This window comes from Bos indicus x Bos taurus, chromosome 22, assembly GCF_003369695.1.
Source record: "Bos indicus x Bos taurus breed Angus x Brahman F1 hybrid chromosome 22, Bos_hybrid_MaternalHap_v2.0, whole genome shotgun sequence".
NCBI classification, from domain to species: domain Eukaryota; kingdom Metazoa; phylum Chordata; class Mammalia; order Artiodactyla; family Bovidae; genus Bos; species Bos indicus x Bos taurus.
Window position 1 is genome coordinate 53462692 of NC_040097.1, and position 18104 is coordinate 53480795.

Genomic DNA, 18104 nt, shown 5'->3' on the forward strand with positions numbered 1-18104 from the left:
CTTTTTTAGAAGATTTAGATATAGATACAGGTAGAGATGGGCTTCCCTGGTGGTTCAGATGGTAAAGAATCTACCTGCAGTACAGGAGATCCGGGTTCGATCCCTGGGTCAGAAGATCCCCTGGAGAAGGGAATGGCTACCCACTCCAGTGTTCTTGCACGGAGAATTCCATGGACAAACAGTCCATGGGGTCACAAAGAGTTGAACACGACTGAGTAACTAACACTGTCACTTCCACTGGTTCACAGGTTAAGATACGCAAACAAAGTAATATTACTCAGCCATACTAAAGAATGAAATCTTGCCATTTGTGACGAATGGGTGGACAGAAATGGTATGGACCTAACAGAAGCAGAAGATATTAGGAAGAGGTGGCAAGAATACACAGAAGAACTACACAAAAAGATCTTCACGACCCAGATAATCACGATGGTGTGATCACTCACCTAGAGCCAGACATCCTGGAATGTAAAGTCAAGTGGCCTTAGGAAGCATCACTACAAACAAAGCTAGTGGAGGTGATGGAATTTCAGTTGAGCTATTTCAAATCCTAAAAGGTGAAGCTGTGGAAGTGCTGCACTCAATATGTCAGGAAATTTGGAAAACTCAGCAGTGGCCACAGGACAGGAAAAGGTCAGTTTTCTTTCCAATCCCCAAAAAAGGCAATGCCAAGGAATGCTCAAACTACCGCACAATTGCACTCATCTCACATGCTAGCAAAATAATGCTCAAAATTCTCCAAGCCAGGCTTCAGTAATATGTGAACCGTGAACTTCCAGAAGTTCAAGCTGGATTTAGAAAAGGCAGAGGAACAAGAGATCAAATTGCCAACATCTGCTGGATCATCGAAAAAGCAAAAGAGTTCCAGAAAAACATCTACTTCTTTATTGACTATGCCAAAGCCTTTGAGTGTGTGGATCACAACAAACTGTGAAAAATTCTGAAAGAGATGGGAATACCAGACCACCTGACCTATGTCCTGAGAAATCTGTATGCAGGTCAGGAAGCAACATTTAGAACTGGACTTGGAACAACAGACTGGTTCCAAATTGGGAAAGGAGTACTCCAAGACTGTATATTGTCACTCTGCTTGTTTAACTTATATGCAGAGTACATCGTGAGAAACGCTGAGCTGGATGAAGCACAAGCTGGAATCAAGATTTCTGGGAGAAATATCAATAATCTCAGATATGCAGATGACACCACCCTTATGGCAGAAAGCAAAGAATAACTAAAGAGCCTCCTGATGAAAGTGAAAGAGGACAGTGAAAGTGTTGGCTTAAAACTCAACATTCAAAAAACTAAGATCATGATATTTGGTCCCATCACTTCATGGCAAATAGATGGGGAAGCAATGGAAACAATGACAGACTTTATTTTGGGGGGCTCCAAAATCACTGCAGATGGTGACTGCAGACATGAAATTAAAAGATGCTTACTCCTTGGAAGGAAAGTTATGACCAACCTAGACAGCATATTGAAAAGCAGAGACATTATTTTGCCAACAAAGGTCCGTTGAGTCAAAGCCATGGTTTTTCCAATAGCCATGTATGGATGTGAGAATAAATTAACAAAAACAAAACAAAATGAACAAACATAAAAAGACAGAAACAGAAGGGAGGGTGTGGGGGATGAGTAAACCAGGTGACGGAGTTTAAGGGGTACAGGTTTCCAGTTACAAAATATATGACTAACACGTATAAAATGGACAGTGTGGGGGAATATATGCAATAATTATGTAATATCTTTGGTATCCTTTTTTTGATTTCATATCTCTACAAGTTGATGGATATTCCCTACACTTACATGGTAATTATTTCATGATATATGTAAGTCAAATCGTTATGCTGGGGACTTCCCTAGTGGTCCAGGGGCTAATATTCCATGCTCCCAATGTAGGAGTCCAGGTTTGATCCCTGGTCAAGGAACCAGATCCTACATGCAGCAACTAAGAGTTCACATGTGCAGCTAAGATCTGGGACAGCCAAATAAGCAAATAAATATTTTAGAAATCATCATGCTGTACACCTTAAACTTATACAGTATCTATCTCACTCAGTCGTGTCTGACTCTTTGAGACCCCATGGACTGTAGCCCACCAGGCTCCTCTGTCCATGGGATTCTCCGGGCAAAGAGTACTGGAGTAAGTTGCCATGCCCTCTTCCAGGGGATCTTCCCGACCCAGGGATCGAACCCAGGTCTCCCGCATTGCAAGTGGATTCTTTACCTTCTGAGCCACCAGGGAAGCCCAAGAATACTGGAGTGGATAGTCTATCCCTTCTCCAGGGGAACTTCTTGACCCAGGAATCAAACCGGGGTCTCCTGCATTGCAGGCAGATTCTTTACCAGCTGAGATGCCTGGGAAGCTCAAATGTATATGATGCTGTATGTCAATTATATCTCACTGAAACTGTAAGAATAAAAGAAAATTATGAAGAAAGTAGAGTGTTCCCATATACCCCATGCCCCATTTTCCCTATTACTAACATCTTACATTTTTGTGATACATTTGTTACACTGAATGAACCATTATTGATGTATTATTATCAGCTAATGTCCATACTTTATTGAAATGACCTTAGTTTTTAGCTGATGTTCTTTTCTGTTCCACAACTACATTTTATCATCATGTCTCTTCAGGCTCCTCTAGTCTGAGACAATTTCTCAGACTTTCTTTGTTTTTACTGATGTTAACAGTTTTGAAGGATCCTGGTCAGGTATTTTGTAGAATATCCCTCTTTCCCAATTTTTATACCTCTAATTTATCCCTAAATAGGAAGGAGCTGGTATCTCAAAGCCTGGTATTGTGTAGCAGCAGTGACAGCAGGCGTTCTTGTCTTCTGTCTTGAGCTAAAATATCTCAGGAGTGCCCTGTTAAGCATTTTAAGAAAGTGAAAGTGAAAGTCTCTCAGTCGTGTCCAACTCTTTGTGACCCCATGGACTATATAGTCCGTGGAATTCTCCAGGCCAGAATACTGGAGTGGGTAGCCTTTCCCTTCTCCAGGGGATCTTCCCAACCCAGGGATCAAACCCAGGTTTCCCTCATTGCAGGTGGATTCTTTACCAGCTGAGCCACAAGGGAAGCTGGGGACAAATATATTTGATGATAAAATAATAAAATATTATATTCCTGTATTTCTATAGTATTCCTAGCCTGATTGTAGTCAGTATTATTTTTCTGAGTGTCTATCTTTGAATTGTTAAGTATGAGTATGCATGTGTTTGAGGCAGGGTGTCCGTTCTTTTCCAGGAGGCAAGCTGTTTTCACAATCCAATGACTCTCTTCTACAGCCACAGAGACAGATTGCACCCTGCAGATCTGAAACTGAGCAAATCTGCCTCCTCTGAACCAAACTGGGCCTCGGAGGGCTTCTGATTCCAGCTCTGCTCCTGCCAGCCCCTGCCCCTGCCCCCGGCGGTAAACCTCTCCCTATGGGAAATGGGTTTCTGCAGAGACTGTGAGCTCTGTCCCTGCCATATGCTTCCTCCACATCTGTGCCTGGCATCGGCCGCTTTTAGTAGGCCCTTCATGTATATTTTAGACTCTGAAAAGTATTTTTCTCTCTCCAAGTTTGATTGAAAATGGAGTTTGTGGGGTTTTTCATTCTTCTTGCTGATATTTTATACTTTCCCAGAGAAGACGAAAATGCAGATTTCTGCAACTCTGTTCATACCAAAAGTCATAGTGAAGTCATTTTTGACCCAAAGACCACCCACTAATTTCTGGAACTAGGAGGCAAGTCAATCAATCTTTGAACTCTGTCACACAAAGTTTTATTAGAAACATATTGGGGATTTTGGAGAGCAGGCTGCTGAACTTTGTGTAGTGAAATAGAAACTTGAGTTGCCAGCATAGAGTACTTAATTAAGAGATAAGGAAATTCACTCATTCACTAAAAAAATAATTGAACAACTGCTCTGTGCTGGGCATTTTACTAAGCAGTTAGGTGATGATATTGTTGCTGGAGCTGGTTTACTTCATTATTAAAATGTTGTTTCCCCTGAACTCAATTGCTTGGGGATAATAAAACCAACCTTATCTACTTAAAGAGAAGGCTGAAATGAGTTTCAAAAATAGTTAGTGGAGTTCTGATATGCTGAAAGGGGAATTTGAAGCCATTAGAAGCTTTTAAGGAGTAAAGTATTTTTTAAAAAATTTTATTGAAATGTAGTTGATTTGAAATGTTGTCTTAGTTTCGGGTGTAGAGCAGAGTGATTCAGGTATACATATATATCTATTCTTTTTCTGATGCTTTTCCATTACAGGTTATTACAGGATATTGAACATAGCTGCCTATGCTATAGACTAGGTCCTTGTTGGTTATCTATTTTATATATAGCAGTGTGTGTATTTTAATCCCAAACTCCTAATTTATCCCTCGCCCTTCCCTTCCCCCTTTGTTAACCATAAGTTTGTTTTCTACATCTGTGAGTCTATTCCTGTTTTGTAAATAAGTTCATTTGTATCTTTTTAGATTCCACATGTAAGTAACATCATATGATATTTGTCTTTCTCTTTCTGATCTACTTAGTAAAATAATCTCTAGTTCCGTCCATGTTGCTGCCAATGGCATTAGTTGATTCTTTTTACGGCTAATATTCTATTGTGTGTGTATGTATATACACTACATCGTCATCCATTCGTCTGTAGCACGTACGTTGCTTCCATGTCTTGGCTATTGTGAATGGCGCTGCTATGACCATTGGGCTGCATGTGTCTTTTCGAGTGGGAGTTTTCTCCAGGTATATGCCCAGGATTGGGATTGCTAGATTATGGCAGCTCAATTATTCATTTTTTGAGGAACCTCCATACAGTTTTTCTTAGTGGCTGCACCAATTTACATTACCACCGACAGTGTAGGAGGGTTCCCTTTTCTCCACACTCTCTCTAGCGTTCTTTTTTCCCCATTTTTGTTGGTGGTGGTGGTGGTCATACCACTTGGCTTGTGGGATCTTAGTTCCCTGACCCGGTCTGGGCATTTTAAGCAGTGAAGTGAAAGTCGTAACCACTGGACCATAAGGGAACTCCCTCCAGCGTTTACTATTTACAGACTTTTTGATAATGGCCATTCAGGAGTGAAGTATCGTGAATCCCGAAATGAATGGAACTTGTGTCTGGTTCATTGAATCCAGGAAGCCACAGACCAGTGCAGAATACAGGACCTCATGGCCAAGGGTAGCGTTGAGCTCTTACCGTAACAGAAAGAGAGTGGTGTGGGGATGATGGCTCAGGGTTTGAGGCAGGTGAATTATGACAGCAAAGGCGAGGTTGACTCAGGGAAGCACATGAACCAAGAGTCAAATGGGGTTGCTAGCCAAAGGGTGATGAATGGACAGCCTGCTGCAAACTCTATGCGCCCTCATTTTCCCACACCTGGGGTCACTCCTATTTATCTTAGGCGATGATCCAGAATTCCCACTTTAGACTTGAGTTCCTGGGAGCAGACTCTGAGATGAGCATACAGGAGATTTACTGGGGAGGCCTCTTGGGAACAACATCTGTAAGGGCACGAAGGAGGCAGCGCTGGGCACACCACAGTGTAGCCGCAACAGAGGCTCAGCTAATCTTACGGGCAGCTCTGCGGTTGGAATGGCTTATCAGCGTGTCCCAGTTGAAAGCAAGGGAGCGAGTGTTTCTTTCCCTCCAAGACTCAGGCGCTGGAAGTGAGCTGCTCCCCTGGGAGGACAGTCCTGAAGAGACCAGCCGAGAGCCCCAAGTGTCAGCGCTCCTGGAACGGATGGGGTGAGTACTCATTCAGCACAGGGTGTGTGGACAGCACCCCACAACCCCAACAGTCTCCTCCAGCCTGATGCAGCATGGCCGCTGTCCCAGGAGCTCAAAGCTGCCGCCAAAAATGAGGTCCCTAAGTTTTCCTTTGTCTCAGCTTTTCCTCTTTTGGTTCTCTCCGCACCCAACCCCTCTTCACTTTTAACTACAAAAACCTGCTCACCCCTCCCTGACCACAAGGGGCAGTCTTGACACAGCATCTGCCTTTTCATGTGCAATTTCACCAGCTTAGAATGTCCTTCCTCCCTTCCATTCACCAAAATCAGGCTCCTCTTATAAGGCCAACTTCAAAAGCTAGTCGAAGTTTGACATCTGACATTGATTCCTTCTTCGTCTGGGGTCCTGAAGCATTTTCTTTGTGACTCTGTTATTGTGTCTGTCCTGCTTGCTTCGCAGTTGATCTTGTGTATTCCTGTCTCAAGTTACAATCTATACATGCAGAGTCCACTCCTTTATCCTATCCTCCTCTCCATCACCTACCACCCGACGTGGTACAAGACAGACTCCCAACAAATCAGAAATCATTGCATAAAATGTCCCAGAGTGTTATAAGAGTTTCTTATGAAAAATCTCCATAAAGGTCTATACATCACCCAGCATTCTTCCTTCTCTTGGGAAGCAGGTGACACTTTTTTATTTAATAGAGTTTGAGTGACTATTATGGACAGATACTGATAGGGCTATTTCTTATTATTCTTTTTGTTGTTGTTGAGGTAAAATTCACACACTATAAAACCAATCATTTAAAACTGTACCTACCATTCAGGACTTCTCTGGTCATCCAGAGGTTAAAACTCCAGGCTTCCACTGCAGGGGATTTGATCCAAGGATTTGATCCTTTGTCAGGGAGCTAAGCAGAGAAGGCAATGGCACCCCACTCCAGTACTCTTGCCTGGAAAATCCCATAGATAGAGGAGGCTGGTAGGCTGCAGTCCATGGGGTCGCTAAGAGTCCGACAGGACTGAACGACTTCACTTTCACTTTTCACTTTCATGCATTGGAGAAGGAAATTGCAACCCACTCAAGTGTTCTTGCCTGGAGAATCCCAGGGACGGCGGAGCCTGGTGGGCTGCCGTCTATGGGGTTGCACAGAGTCAGACATGACTGAAGCGACTTAGCAGCAGCAGCAGCAGAGAACTAAGATCCCACGTGCTGCATAGTGTGATTAAAAAAAATAATAATAAATCAAAAAATTTTTTAATGTACAATTCTTTTTTATTTTAATTGGAGGCTAATTACTTTACAATATTGTGTTGGTTTTGCCATACATCAACATAAATCCACCACGTGTTCCCCATCCTGAACCCCACTCCCACCTCCCTCCCCGTACCATCCCTCTGGGTCATCCCAGTGCACCAGCCCCGATCACCCTGTATCATGCATCGAACCTGGACTGGCGATTCATTTCATATATGATATTATACATGTTTCAATGCCATTCTCCCAAATCATCCCCTGCCACCTCTCCCACAGAGTCCAAAAGACTTTTCTATACATCTGTGTCTCTTTTGCTGTCTCGCATACAGGGTTATCATTACCATCTTTCTAAATTCCATATATATGCGTTAGTATACTGAATTGGTGTTTTTCTTTCTGGCTTACTTCACTCTGTATAATCGGCTCCAGTTTCATCCACCTCATTAGGTTTCATCCACCTCATTAGAACTGATTCAAATGCATTCTTTTTAATGGCTGAGTAATACTCCATTGTGTATATGTACCACAGCTTTCTTATCCATTCATCTGCTGATGGACATCTAGGTTGCTTCCATGTCCTGGCTATTATAAACAGTGCTGCAATGAACATTGGGGGTACACATGTCTCTTTCGCTTCTGGTTTCCTCAGTGTGTATGCCCAGCAGTGGGATTGCTGGGTCATATGGCAGTTCTATTTCCAGTTTTTTAAGGAATCTCCACACTGTTCTCCATAGTGGCTGTACTAGTTTGCATTCCCACCAACAGTGTAAGAGGGTTCCCTTTTCTCCACATCCTCTCCAGCATTTATTGCTTGTAGACTTTTGGATCGCAGCCATTCTGACTGGTGTGAAATGGTACTTCATTGTGGTTTTGATTTGCATTTCTCTGATAATGAGTGATGTTGAGCATCTTTTCATGTGTTTGTTAGCCATCTGTATGTCTTCTTTGGAGAAATGTCTAGTTCTTTGGCCCATTTTTGGTTGGGTCATTTATTTTTCTGGAATTGAGCTACAGGAGTTGCTTGTATATTTTTGAGATTAGTTGTTTGTCAGTTGCTTCATTTGCTATTATTTTCTCCCATTCTGAAGGCTGTCTTTTCACCTTGCTTATAGTTTCTTTTGTTGTGCAGAAGCTTTTAATTTTAATTAGATCCCATTTGTTTATTTTTGCTTTTATTTCCAATATTCTGGGAGGTGGGTCATAGAGGATCCTGCTGTGATTTATGTCGGAGAGTGTTTAATGTACAATTCAGTGGCATTTGGTACATTCACAATGCTGTGCAGCCATAACTTCTGTCTTATTCCAAAACAATGACACCATCTGAAAAGCAAACCTCTTTCTTTTGTTCTTAAAGAAATTACACCTAGTCTGTGACTCATTTGAAAAGACCCTGATGCTGGGAAAGATTGAGGGCAGGAGGAGGAAGGGACAACAGAGGATGAGATGGTTGGATGGCATCACTGACTCGATGGACATGAGTTTGGGTGGACTCCGGGAGTTGGTGATGGACAGGGAAGCCTGGTGTATTGTGGTCCCTGGGGTTGCAAAGAGTTGGACACAACTGAGCGGCTGAACTGAACTGAACTGTGTTCCCCAGAAGCTAGACATGGTGCAGCAAGAGAAGAATGGTCCTAATGAAAACACACAGTTAAACTTACCTTATTTTTTTAAATTTAAATTTATTTATTTTAATTAGAGGCTAATTACTTTACAATATTGTATTGGTTTTGCCATACATCAACATGAATCCGCCACAGGTGTACATGTGTTCCCCACCCTGAACCCCACTCCCACCTCCCTCCCCGTGTCATCCCTCTGGGTCATCCCAGTGCACCGCCCCAAGCATCCTGTATCCTGCATGGAACCTGGACTGGTGATTCATTTCTTGTATGATATTATACATGTTTCAATGCCATTCTCCCAAATCATCCCACCCTCTCCCTCTCCCAGAGTCCAAAAGACTGTTCTATACATCTGTGTCTCTTTTGCTGTCTCGCATACAGAGTTATCATTACCATCTTTCTAAATTCCATATATATGCGTTAGTATACTGTATTGGTGTTTTTCTTTCTGGCTCACTTCACTCTGTATAATAGGCTCCAGTTTCATCCACCTCATTAGAACTGATTCAAATGCATTCTTTTTAATGGCTGAGTAAAACTCCATTGTGTATATGTACCACAGCTTTCTTATCCATTCATCTGCTGATGGACATCTAGGTTGCTTCCATGTCCTGGCTATTATAAACAGTGCTGTGATGAACACTGGGGTACACATGTCTCTTTCAATTCTGTAAACCCACCTTAAAAAGGGTTTCTGTCACAAGAGGCACACGTAGGACAGCTCTTGTTCTTTGCAGAATCAACATCAAGAGATTTTGGAAGTATAATTTTTTGGTTCTTGGGTAGCTGGTGATTGTTGGTCCTGGCACCCTTTAAAAAGAAAAAAAAAGCAAAACCAAACTTGGTAGAAATCAAGCTGGGGTTTCTATGTTTGTTACTGAAGGGGAAGGAACTTTCTTTCCAGTGAGCTGAGAGGGTTATGTTTGGGTATCACCAGAGGTTCTAAATTCCCATCCTGAGGGGACAGCTCCCAACTTTGGAGCAAGGGAGGCCCTGAGGTCCTGGAGGTGATAGGTGACCCCATCCTCGGATGGGGTGCAGGAGCTGTGTGGTCTGCAGCCTCAGTGAGCATTAGAGTAATGGACACTAAAGGGACAGTAAAACCCCGGTGGTTCAGTTCCGTTCAGTTCAGCTCAGTCGCTCAGTTGAGTCCGACTTTTCGTGACCCCGTGAATCACAGCACGCCAGGCCTCCCTGTCCATCACCAACTCCCGGAGTTCACTCAGACTCATGTCCAGCGAGTCGGTGATGCCATCCAGCCGTCTCATCCTCTGTCGTCCCCTTCTCCTCCTGCCCCCAATCCCTCCCAGCGTCAGAGTCTTTAGTCTCTGTCTTTTGGTGTCCTTACATTTCTGTCTCCTACTGATTAAATGAATGAAACTTCAAGCTCTAAGAGGAAAGGGGAGGTAGCCACTGGCTAGGAAGTTCAAAACCACACTTTATGACCAAGGAACATAGATACTTTGAGTAGTCATCTTTTTTTTCAATCACTCTGAACTCTATTCTGCTTTACAGATAAGAGGAAACCAAGGCTAAGAGAGGAAAGTAATGGCTCAGACGCACGAGGAAACACAGAAGTATAATTTGCAGACCCTGCCGTGTCATGTGGGTTTTCTAAGGACTGCCCAGGAACCCCTCCTGTCCCCACTCCTCATCCACTCTCATCCCCAAGCACTTTTGTGACAATGAGTAGTGACTCCTTTCTCCATCCCAAGTGGTTATCTTAACACTGAAGCCTTTAATTCTTCCTCTCGGGAACGTGGATTTCTTCTATAACGTGTAGCAAAGATGATCAAGCCAGACAACAGGAACATTGGCGGCTCAGATGCTCATCCCCAGTGGGAGACCAAACATACACATAACCAGGAAAAACTATACACAGGTCTATTTGTTGTCTTTTATTGTATTTCTAGAAAGGCAATATCAACTTACCCTGTTAAAATCACCTTGTGAAAATAAATTTTCTGGAAATGCATTCTTTATAAATGGAAAGCATGCAATAATGTGTAAATTTACAGAAGCACTTTAAACTGGTTAGCTCAGGTAATAGTTTGCAAAGTAGGTTTTGTTTTTGGAGCAATTACAGATATCCTTAGACTTCGTAAGTCTTAATTCTGATTAAGGCTGTAAGAACAGAGAGTTCTCTTAATGATTAATTACATAATTGAAATGACTTGTAAGAAGTGACTGATTGAAGTTTTGAATCATCCAAAAGTTAAAAAGCAGGGCCAATATTTTAAAAGATGACACTTTTCACAATTCCAAATTTTTTGGAAGTCATTTTTATGCCATATCAGCATTAACTTTTAGTGGACTATTTTTGCCTTACTTTATGGCAGGCACTTTGAAGTGATTAAGGAAGCACTGTCTTCTTACTTGATTAGTCCTTGTTATTTTTTGGTTTTGAAGGAAATGTTTGTAAATGAGTAAAAGACCCCAGATAAATGTATCTGGGCCTATGTATTACTTCTTAAATGTGAATACTCATGTATTAATGAAAATAAAACACACCATAAGCAAATGAAACTGTGTTTGAATTTCCACAAGTTACGTTTAGATTTGTTAATGCCTTGCATTTCATGTTTAGGAATCAGACCATTCTAATGCCTTCTTAAGCTTATACTTGTTATCAGCATTGGCAGTTTGGCTTTCATTAACAAATAATCCTTCACAATAAAAGAATCCAGATCTAATTTCATTCCTTTACTAGTTGTTTCTGCAGACACCTGGCTTCGTGGCGTACACCGTGCTTCAGATATGATCAGGAAAACACTGGGACAGTGTGCCCAAGGTTTTCTATATTGTTTCACAGAAGCTAGTAGCAGTTCAAAGGCCTCATTTTCACAGCAAGAATTAGCGCTTTACTCCCCCAGTCAATTCTCTACAAACCCCTCCAGAGAATCCCATGAGTTCAGGTTGGAAGGGAATGGTCTTCCCGTTCCCAAATCATCTCTCTCCTCACTGAAGCTTGCTCAGAAGCCTCCTCAGGTTTACTCATCCCTGCAGGAAAGCCTGGCGCACCAAGGAAGGATGCCTCAGTCCAGGTGAACTCTGGTCACACTGAACTTGTACTTGGCAGGAAGAAAACGTGACTGCCGGGTGAGAAGCCCTACTTTTTGCAGTGGATATAATTCTTCTTCTCCCCTGTACTTGTTCAGGAAACTGTCACTTTGATACAATTTTAAATAAGCTCTCAACGTGGGAAGCTTATTAACTGTTTCTTGCATTTTCAGTTTTTACAGAGCATCGCGGAGGTCATGGTCCACCGTGGACTGCGTGTAAGATGAGCTGGGGGTGTCAGTGTACATTGGGAGGAGTCGACAGTATTGGCAGAGCACCAGAGTGCCCCGGCAGGTTTTGAAGAGCTGTACAATATACTTGCGAAATTTCTCCCCCAGGAAGAAGTAGATGACAGGATTGAGGCAGCAGTGAACAAAAGCCAGGGTCTCTGTGGTCTGGATGGCATAGTCCAGGTGTCGCTCAAATGTGCAGTCCTGAAGGACCTCCAGCTCCACCAGGGTCTCCAGGAAGAGCACCACATTGTAAGGGGTCCAGAACCCCAGGAAGAGGACCACCACAGCAAAGATCATCTTCACTGCCTTGTTCTTCTTCTCATTTTTGCAGTGCTGCAAGGTCCTAATGATCATGGAGTAGCAGAACAGCATGATTCCCAAGGGGATCACCAGCCCTAGAATGTTGATCTCCAGGGAGCTCAGGACCTTCCACCGCGTGGAGTTGAAAGAGTACTTGGTTTTGCAGTAGGTGTGGTTGCGCTCAGTATAACACGTGCTGAACAGGAGGCCTGGGAGGGAGACAAGCACAGCCACTGACCACGTGGCCACACTGGTGATGACCCCGTAAGTCAAGGTCCTGGCTCTCAGGGAGAAGATGGCGTGCACGATGGCCAGGTACCTGTCGATGCTCATGAGTGTGATGAAGAAGATGCCGCTGTAGAAGCCCACCAGGTATATCCAAGAAATCAGCTTGCAGAGGCCAAGCCCAAACACCCACTGGTCTGCAGCATAGTAGCCCCAGAAAGGCAGTGAGAGCACGAAGAGCAGGTCCGAGATGGCGAGGTTGAGCAGGTACACGTCGGTCATGGACTTGAGCCGCTTGTACTTGAACAGGACCAAGACCACCACGGAGTTGCCAAGCAGACCGAAGAGAAAGACCAAGGAGTAGAGTGGGGGCAGGAAGAGCCCCCCAAATGCCCGGATGCCGTCCTTGTTGCAAGGCTTGGGCAGGTTTTCATAGAGATAATAACTGTTATAGATGCTTTCATCCACCGTGGTGTCTGCTATATCCGTGGGGTTCATTTTCAGATTTACAGGCTCCTCAAGGCAGCTCTGAGCCCAGCCAAAAGAACCTAATGAGGGGAAGAGCCAACAGATTTCTATCAGAACAGAAACAAATCAGAACGGTGCTGTGTGCAGAGCACAGCTGCTTTGCCCAGATCATCAGACACTCATCCCAAGCTCCCGGCACTGAGGGGCTCAGGTCCTTGAACTGAAGAGCAGTCAGCCACAGTGCAGGAATCCTGCCCTTTGGTGGCATACAGACACCAAACTCCAGCTCTGCCACTCTTCCTGCCCCACTGCTGGGAGCTCTGGTTCTCCCATTTGTAAGTGGGACAAGTAAAACCTTCTTTCAATGAGCTGTTCTTCAAGGATGTATTTCTGAAAGCTAGTCTGGCATTTACTGAAATCACTCACAGAAATGACAAGACCAGATGACCTGCCCAACAGTACCGTACCCAGGGCCTTCTGACATGAAATCCAAAAAAAAAAAAGGTAGAAAATCTATGCATGTTTCCCCTTCAGATTGTAATGCCCAAAATTCAGAGATGACTTAGGTAAATCATCAGGCTAGAAAGGAACCAGGTTGACCTCTTGCTTTTATATAAAAATTCTAATTCCTTCTGTGTGCTTTGCTCTTTACAGACTTCAGAACATGTTCACTGGTAGTGTGCATTCAATCCCAGTCGTGTGTTCCCGTTCTCACACTTCTTTCAATAAAACCTGGTATTCTAAGCCCAATAACCATACTGAGCCGTGGTGTAGATGACTCACGAAAGTCTCAGAGAAGTTCAGTGTCTTCCGAAAACCACACAGCCACACAGAGAATGTATTCTTTGGGCCCCAAGTCCCAGTGACGTGCTGCAGGTGAACCAGGTCTGGGAGGGTGAGGAGGTGGGGCTGGGGGGCTCTGATGTGTGGCTCTTGGCGGTTTCCATGGTGTAAACATTCCCACCACGTGTGTGCACTAAGTCATTTCAGTCGTATCCTACTCTTTGCAACCCCCTGGACTGTAGCCCCCCAGGCTCCTCTGTCCATGGGATTCTCCAGGCAAGAATACTGGAGTGGGTTGCCATGCCCTCCTCCAGGAGATCTTCCCAACCCAGGGATCGAACCTACATCTCCAGCATTGAAGGCAGATTCTTTACCATCGGGCCACTGGGGAAGCCCAAACACTCCCACCATGGCCAAGGTCAAATCACCAACTGCCCCACAAAATTTCTCAAGATTTAACAATCAGCTCCTGAGTGCTGGTACAGGTGGGCCCCAGCACACCACACCCAAGTCCTATGTTCGCTCTGGAGCGCTGTCTTACCTGGAACGCACCTGGACTCCCCGGCTGGGTGACTGGGCACTCTTGGGCCAATCCGACACAAAAGCAGCAAATGTGTTTTTCCAGGCCCTATGGAAGGTCGCAACATTCAGTTGGGTAAGTTGAGGGAAATTTTTGGTCTTTTCATCAGAACTGCATATAAAGATCAATTTTATGCATGAATCATATCAGAGTATCAATTAGCAGGACAGATCTAGAAAAGGCACATCATAGCCAAAAATAAAATCTCTACCTTCCCAACCACCCTCATTTCTTATCTAAACTGGCAGATGAGGTTACAATCTTAACCTTACACATATGCTCACAACCACCCTCATTTCCTGTCTAAATTCGCAGATGAAGAGGTTAAAATCTTCCGAAAGTTACACACATGTCCACATGTGAGTCAGAGCAAGGCAGGCGGCTTTCTGCCTCAAGGCCACCTCTCCTTGCATCCTTCTTAGTTGGCGCCCTGATATTCTTGATCAAAACCCTATCACATTGCTCAATAATTCCACATACATTCCCCATCTCCCACTCTGACCACCACACACCCAAAGTATGTGTTTCTCAGAGAGGTTTTGATTTATTCCTCCAAAGGGATGCTGAAGACCTGGGGCATCGCAGGTTCTCAAAAAAATAAAAAAAAAATTGTGTTAAATGATTATCAATTCCAATTAAACAAATAACAATTCTGGTCTATCACCATCATTTTACCAGTGAAAAGGAAAGGAATAAGAGAGGCTGAGGAGGTGTTAGGAAATTATCAGGAGAAGAAACAGAAGTCGACACAGCTGGTAAATGTCTGGGATTATGCTGCAGCCCTCATTGGGCTGGTGTTTCTTGAGCCGGGAGTCTTGATAGAAGCCAGAAATGGAAAAGTATACATAGTGAATGAAAATCAACTGTGTGTTCCGAGCACATAGTTTAAGCCAGATGTATGCGGGAGGAAAGCGCTGTTAAGTATGTGAGAGCCAGTCAGATGAGGGCTGGGAGGGCTGTGTGTGAGCAATAAGGACAGGTGCCAACTGGCACGAACCAGCAGAATGACCGGGCTGACCAAGTGATCGGCCGGCTGCCTAGCCGGGCAGCTTTCAGCGCTTCCAGAACCCACACACCTGTGGGCCGAGCAGCACAGGGTCTGAGGACCTAAGCGCCCCACACCGTCTGCCCCCTTACCTTGCTTTTCTGAAAGTGGCTCCAAGGCAGGTCTGAGAGGCAGTGCCCGCTTGCTCCAGAAGCAGTGCACTAAGAAAGACAGGTGCCTCTGAAGGGCGCGTGGCTTCCTGTGAACACCAGCTCTCTCTTCCTCACCCAGCTACACACGCTGAGTTCAAGTGGGGTTTTTTGAAAGAAGTAAGAAGCAGAAAATGAGTGACTCTCCGCTTGGGTTCAGGTTACTCACTCATTTCCCCAAACTGAAAGCTGGGAAGCTTTGCGCTCTGCTAGATGAGGGAAGTCAGTTTTTCAAGAGAGAAACTTTTTAATGTTTTAAAATTTGTTGAATTTTTAATTTACCTCTTTTTCCAGTTTAGCTGGCTATGTGCAATAGAGATGACCTTTATATTCTGGATCAACGAGCTGTTTGTTATTTCCCCATTCTGGATGCGCCATGACCAGCAATCAAGATATGCCACGATATGTTCTCTAAACAGTGGGATCTGAGAAGGTCAGAGTGAGAAGCCAGATTTATTTAAGAATAATAGTTAGGGGCAGGGAAGTGTATTCAGATGTGTGTGTCTGGCAGTGACATGGAGGCTCTGGTCAACCATAGTCAATAAATGTCCTCAATAAATAAGTGACATGACAACACAGTTCCAAGCCCCCCACACCACAGGAAGACCCTTCCCCCAAGCCTCTTCTACTTAGAAATGGCAGAGCTTCCGCTGGACAGTGATCCTGGCTGAGGATTTCTTGGGGTTCACCTACCAGTCATAGCCAAGCGGCTGACATCAGCCCTAAGTTTTTTCCATATGGTATCCTGGGCTCCTGCCAGGTCTCAGTTATTTCCTTCTATGTATCTACAGTTGCTTGGCTCTTTGGTTCAGCTTTTTTTAAAGAGCCACAAATGCCATTTTTCCTGAGGAAGTTGCATGAATAAGAACTGAAAAATTGAACTAGAGTGTTTATCAACCTTTTTTTATCACTCCATCCCAAAGAGTCTTTTCAGACATTTTTTTCGTCATCACCTCCCCATGATATATTTGGGGTTTTTTTTTTTTTTTGGCCATGTCACGTGGCATGTGGAATCTCAGTTCCCCAATGCAGTCTTAACCACTGGACCACCACGGAAATCCTCCACAAAATATTTTAATACCATGTATAAATAGGGGAGTTCCCTGGTGGTCTAGTGGTTAGTGCTTTCTATTGCTTTCACTGCTATGGCCCAGGTTCAATCCCTGGTTGGGGAACTGATATCCACCAAGATGCGCGGCATGGCCAAAATAAATAATAATACCACAGATAAATAGTAAATATGCTTGTCATATATATATATATATATATATGTTTTATGTATAAAAGAGAAGATTTATTTAGGGTGGGGGAGTTGCTTCTGGCTTCTAATGGGAAGAGACTGGAAACGCTGCTTAAAATCCTATCGCACGCAGGGCAGCCCTCCACGATGGAGTCACCCAGCCCGGAAGACCGGCAGTACTGAGGCTGAGGACTCCTAAGCTAGAGCAATGTTCCCACGGGTAAACTGCAGAGCCAGATGCACAGGATTCTGTAAAAGGAACTGGACAAAGAAGCTTGGGGGAACGTTTGGCCAGGGCTCAGGTTAAATGCTGAGCATGGTACAGTTCCTTATTGTTGTGCTTTTCCAGTGCTAATATTACCACGAACTCTGGAAGCAGACAGAGAGTAAAAATGTCTCAGGTATATGTTATTGCCAGAGCTGACACCAGGCCCGTGGACAGGAGCTAATGCATGTCTTTAAGTCACAGGGTCCAGAGACAAAGAAGGGAATCTATAGAAAAACAAAAACCCATATGGAATCAGTTGGAACCAAGACGAATCTGACCTCCAGCAGCCCTTGAGTCTCACTCTACACTGATTTTACTACATCAGCTACTAAGTGACACCCTTGCCCCCAGCCATGGCCCAAAGTTGTACCATGTCGGGAAGAAGCTCATCTAAAACACAGTTCCCACTTCTCCATTCTCGGGCCATTGAATAAAGCTTGAGCTGCATCAGTCTCAGTTTTGGTTTAGCCTCTGGCTGCATGAACCTGAAAGGAGTGAGAACCTTCTCTGTTGAGGTGGGGTCTCAGCCGGGCAAGGCCCCAGCAGGGGTCCATATGGGCTGCCTGGGTAACAATTTGACCAATCCATTGACACCCATTATACTGAGTAACCAATAAAATGGACATATTTTTAGAAATGCAGAGCCTGAGGAAGGTTCCACCATGGAATTAGAAGCCTTGAGCGGCGAGTTGCCTTGGGCAAGGCCATCTGAGTGTGTTGTCTCTGTGGAACCCTCCATGGAGGGGGAGAAGCGATGAAGTTCTAGAACTGGTGCTATGTGGATGTCCAAATCGTCATCAGTGGTGGTCGGTCATTATGGGTCTTGAGATGGTCCCTTAAAGCCAGTCGGTGCTCCCCTTACTGGCCATGTGACAGGCCCCTGGCCCCATGTGTGAGTAAGTCAGAGGTCTGGATCTGTGCTGGCTAGCACATATGTCTGCTCAGTCTGGGTTTGGATTTCAGGGCCATCGTGTATGCTATATGAACCTCAATTTTCTTATCTGTAAAAATGGGGGTGATAATGCATGAAGAGGGGATTAATGAGCCAAAGTTTGTAAAACACTTAGCATGGTGTCTGGTCCAGATAGGTGTTCAAAACGGTACCAGCTGTGAAAATTAGTAAGTTGCATAAAACACACAGGAATA

At 44.2% G+C, this 18104-nt stretch overlaps 2 protein-coding genes and 1 non-coding gene across 4 annotated transcripts in view; 2 read left to right on the forward strand and 1 right to left on the reverse strand.

The window, feature by feature from the left end:
• GLB1 (galactosidase beta 1) overlaps positions 1-11352 on the forward strand; it is a 130240-nt gene extending 118888 nt beyond the window's left edge. Inside the window, exon 16 of the mRNA XM_027523668.1 lies at positions 10123-11352. Coding sequence (XP_027379469.1) covers positions 10123-10143 — 21 coding nt within the window. The 3' untranslated portion in view covers positions 10144-11352. The remainder of the gene's footprint in view (positions 1-10122) is intronic.
• LOC113881100 lies at positions 9291-9420 on the forward strand. Its single transcript, XR_003507952.1, has one exon. It is a non-coding gene; the product is annotated as a U11 spliceosomal RNA (small nuclear RNA).
• Positions 10485-15994, reverse strand: CCR4 (C-C motif chemokine receptor 4). Of its 2 annotated transcripts, XM_027523672.1 has the most exons (3): positions 15394-15994; positions 14218-14304; positions 10491-12973 (listed from the first exon to the last, which is right to left on the reverse strand). In XM_027523672.1, exon 3 carries the CDS (start codon positions 12921-12923, stop codon positions 11844-11846), a length of 1080 nt encoding a protein of 359 aa, XP_027379473.1. In that variant the 5' UTR covers positions 12924-12973; positions 14218-14304; positions 15394-15994; the 3' UTR covers positions 10491-11843. The 2 variants fall into 2 exon arrangements, with proteins under 2 accessions (XP_027379472.1, XP_027379473.1); XM_027523671.1 differs by lacking the exon at positions 15394-15994 and having other exon boundaries at positions 10485-12973; positions 14218-15324.
• Positions 15995-18104: the final 2110 nt, after the last annotated feature.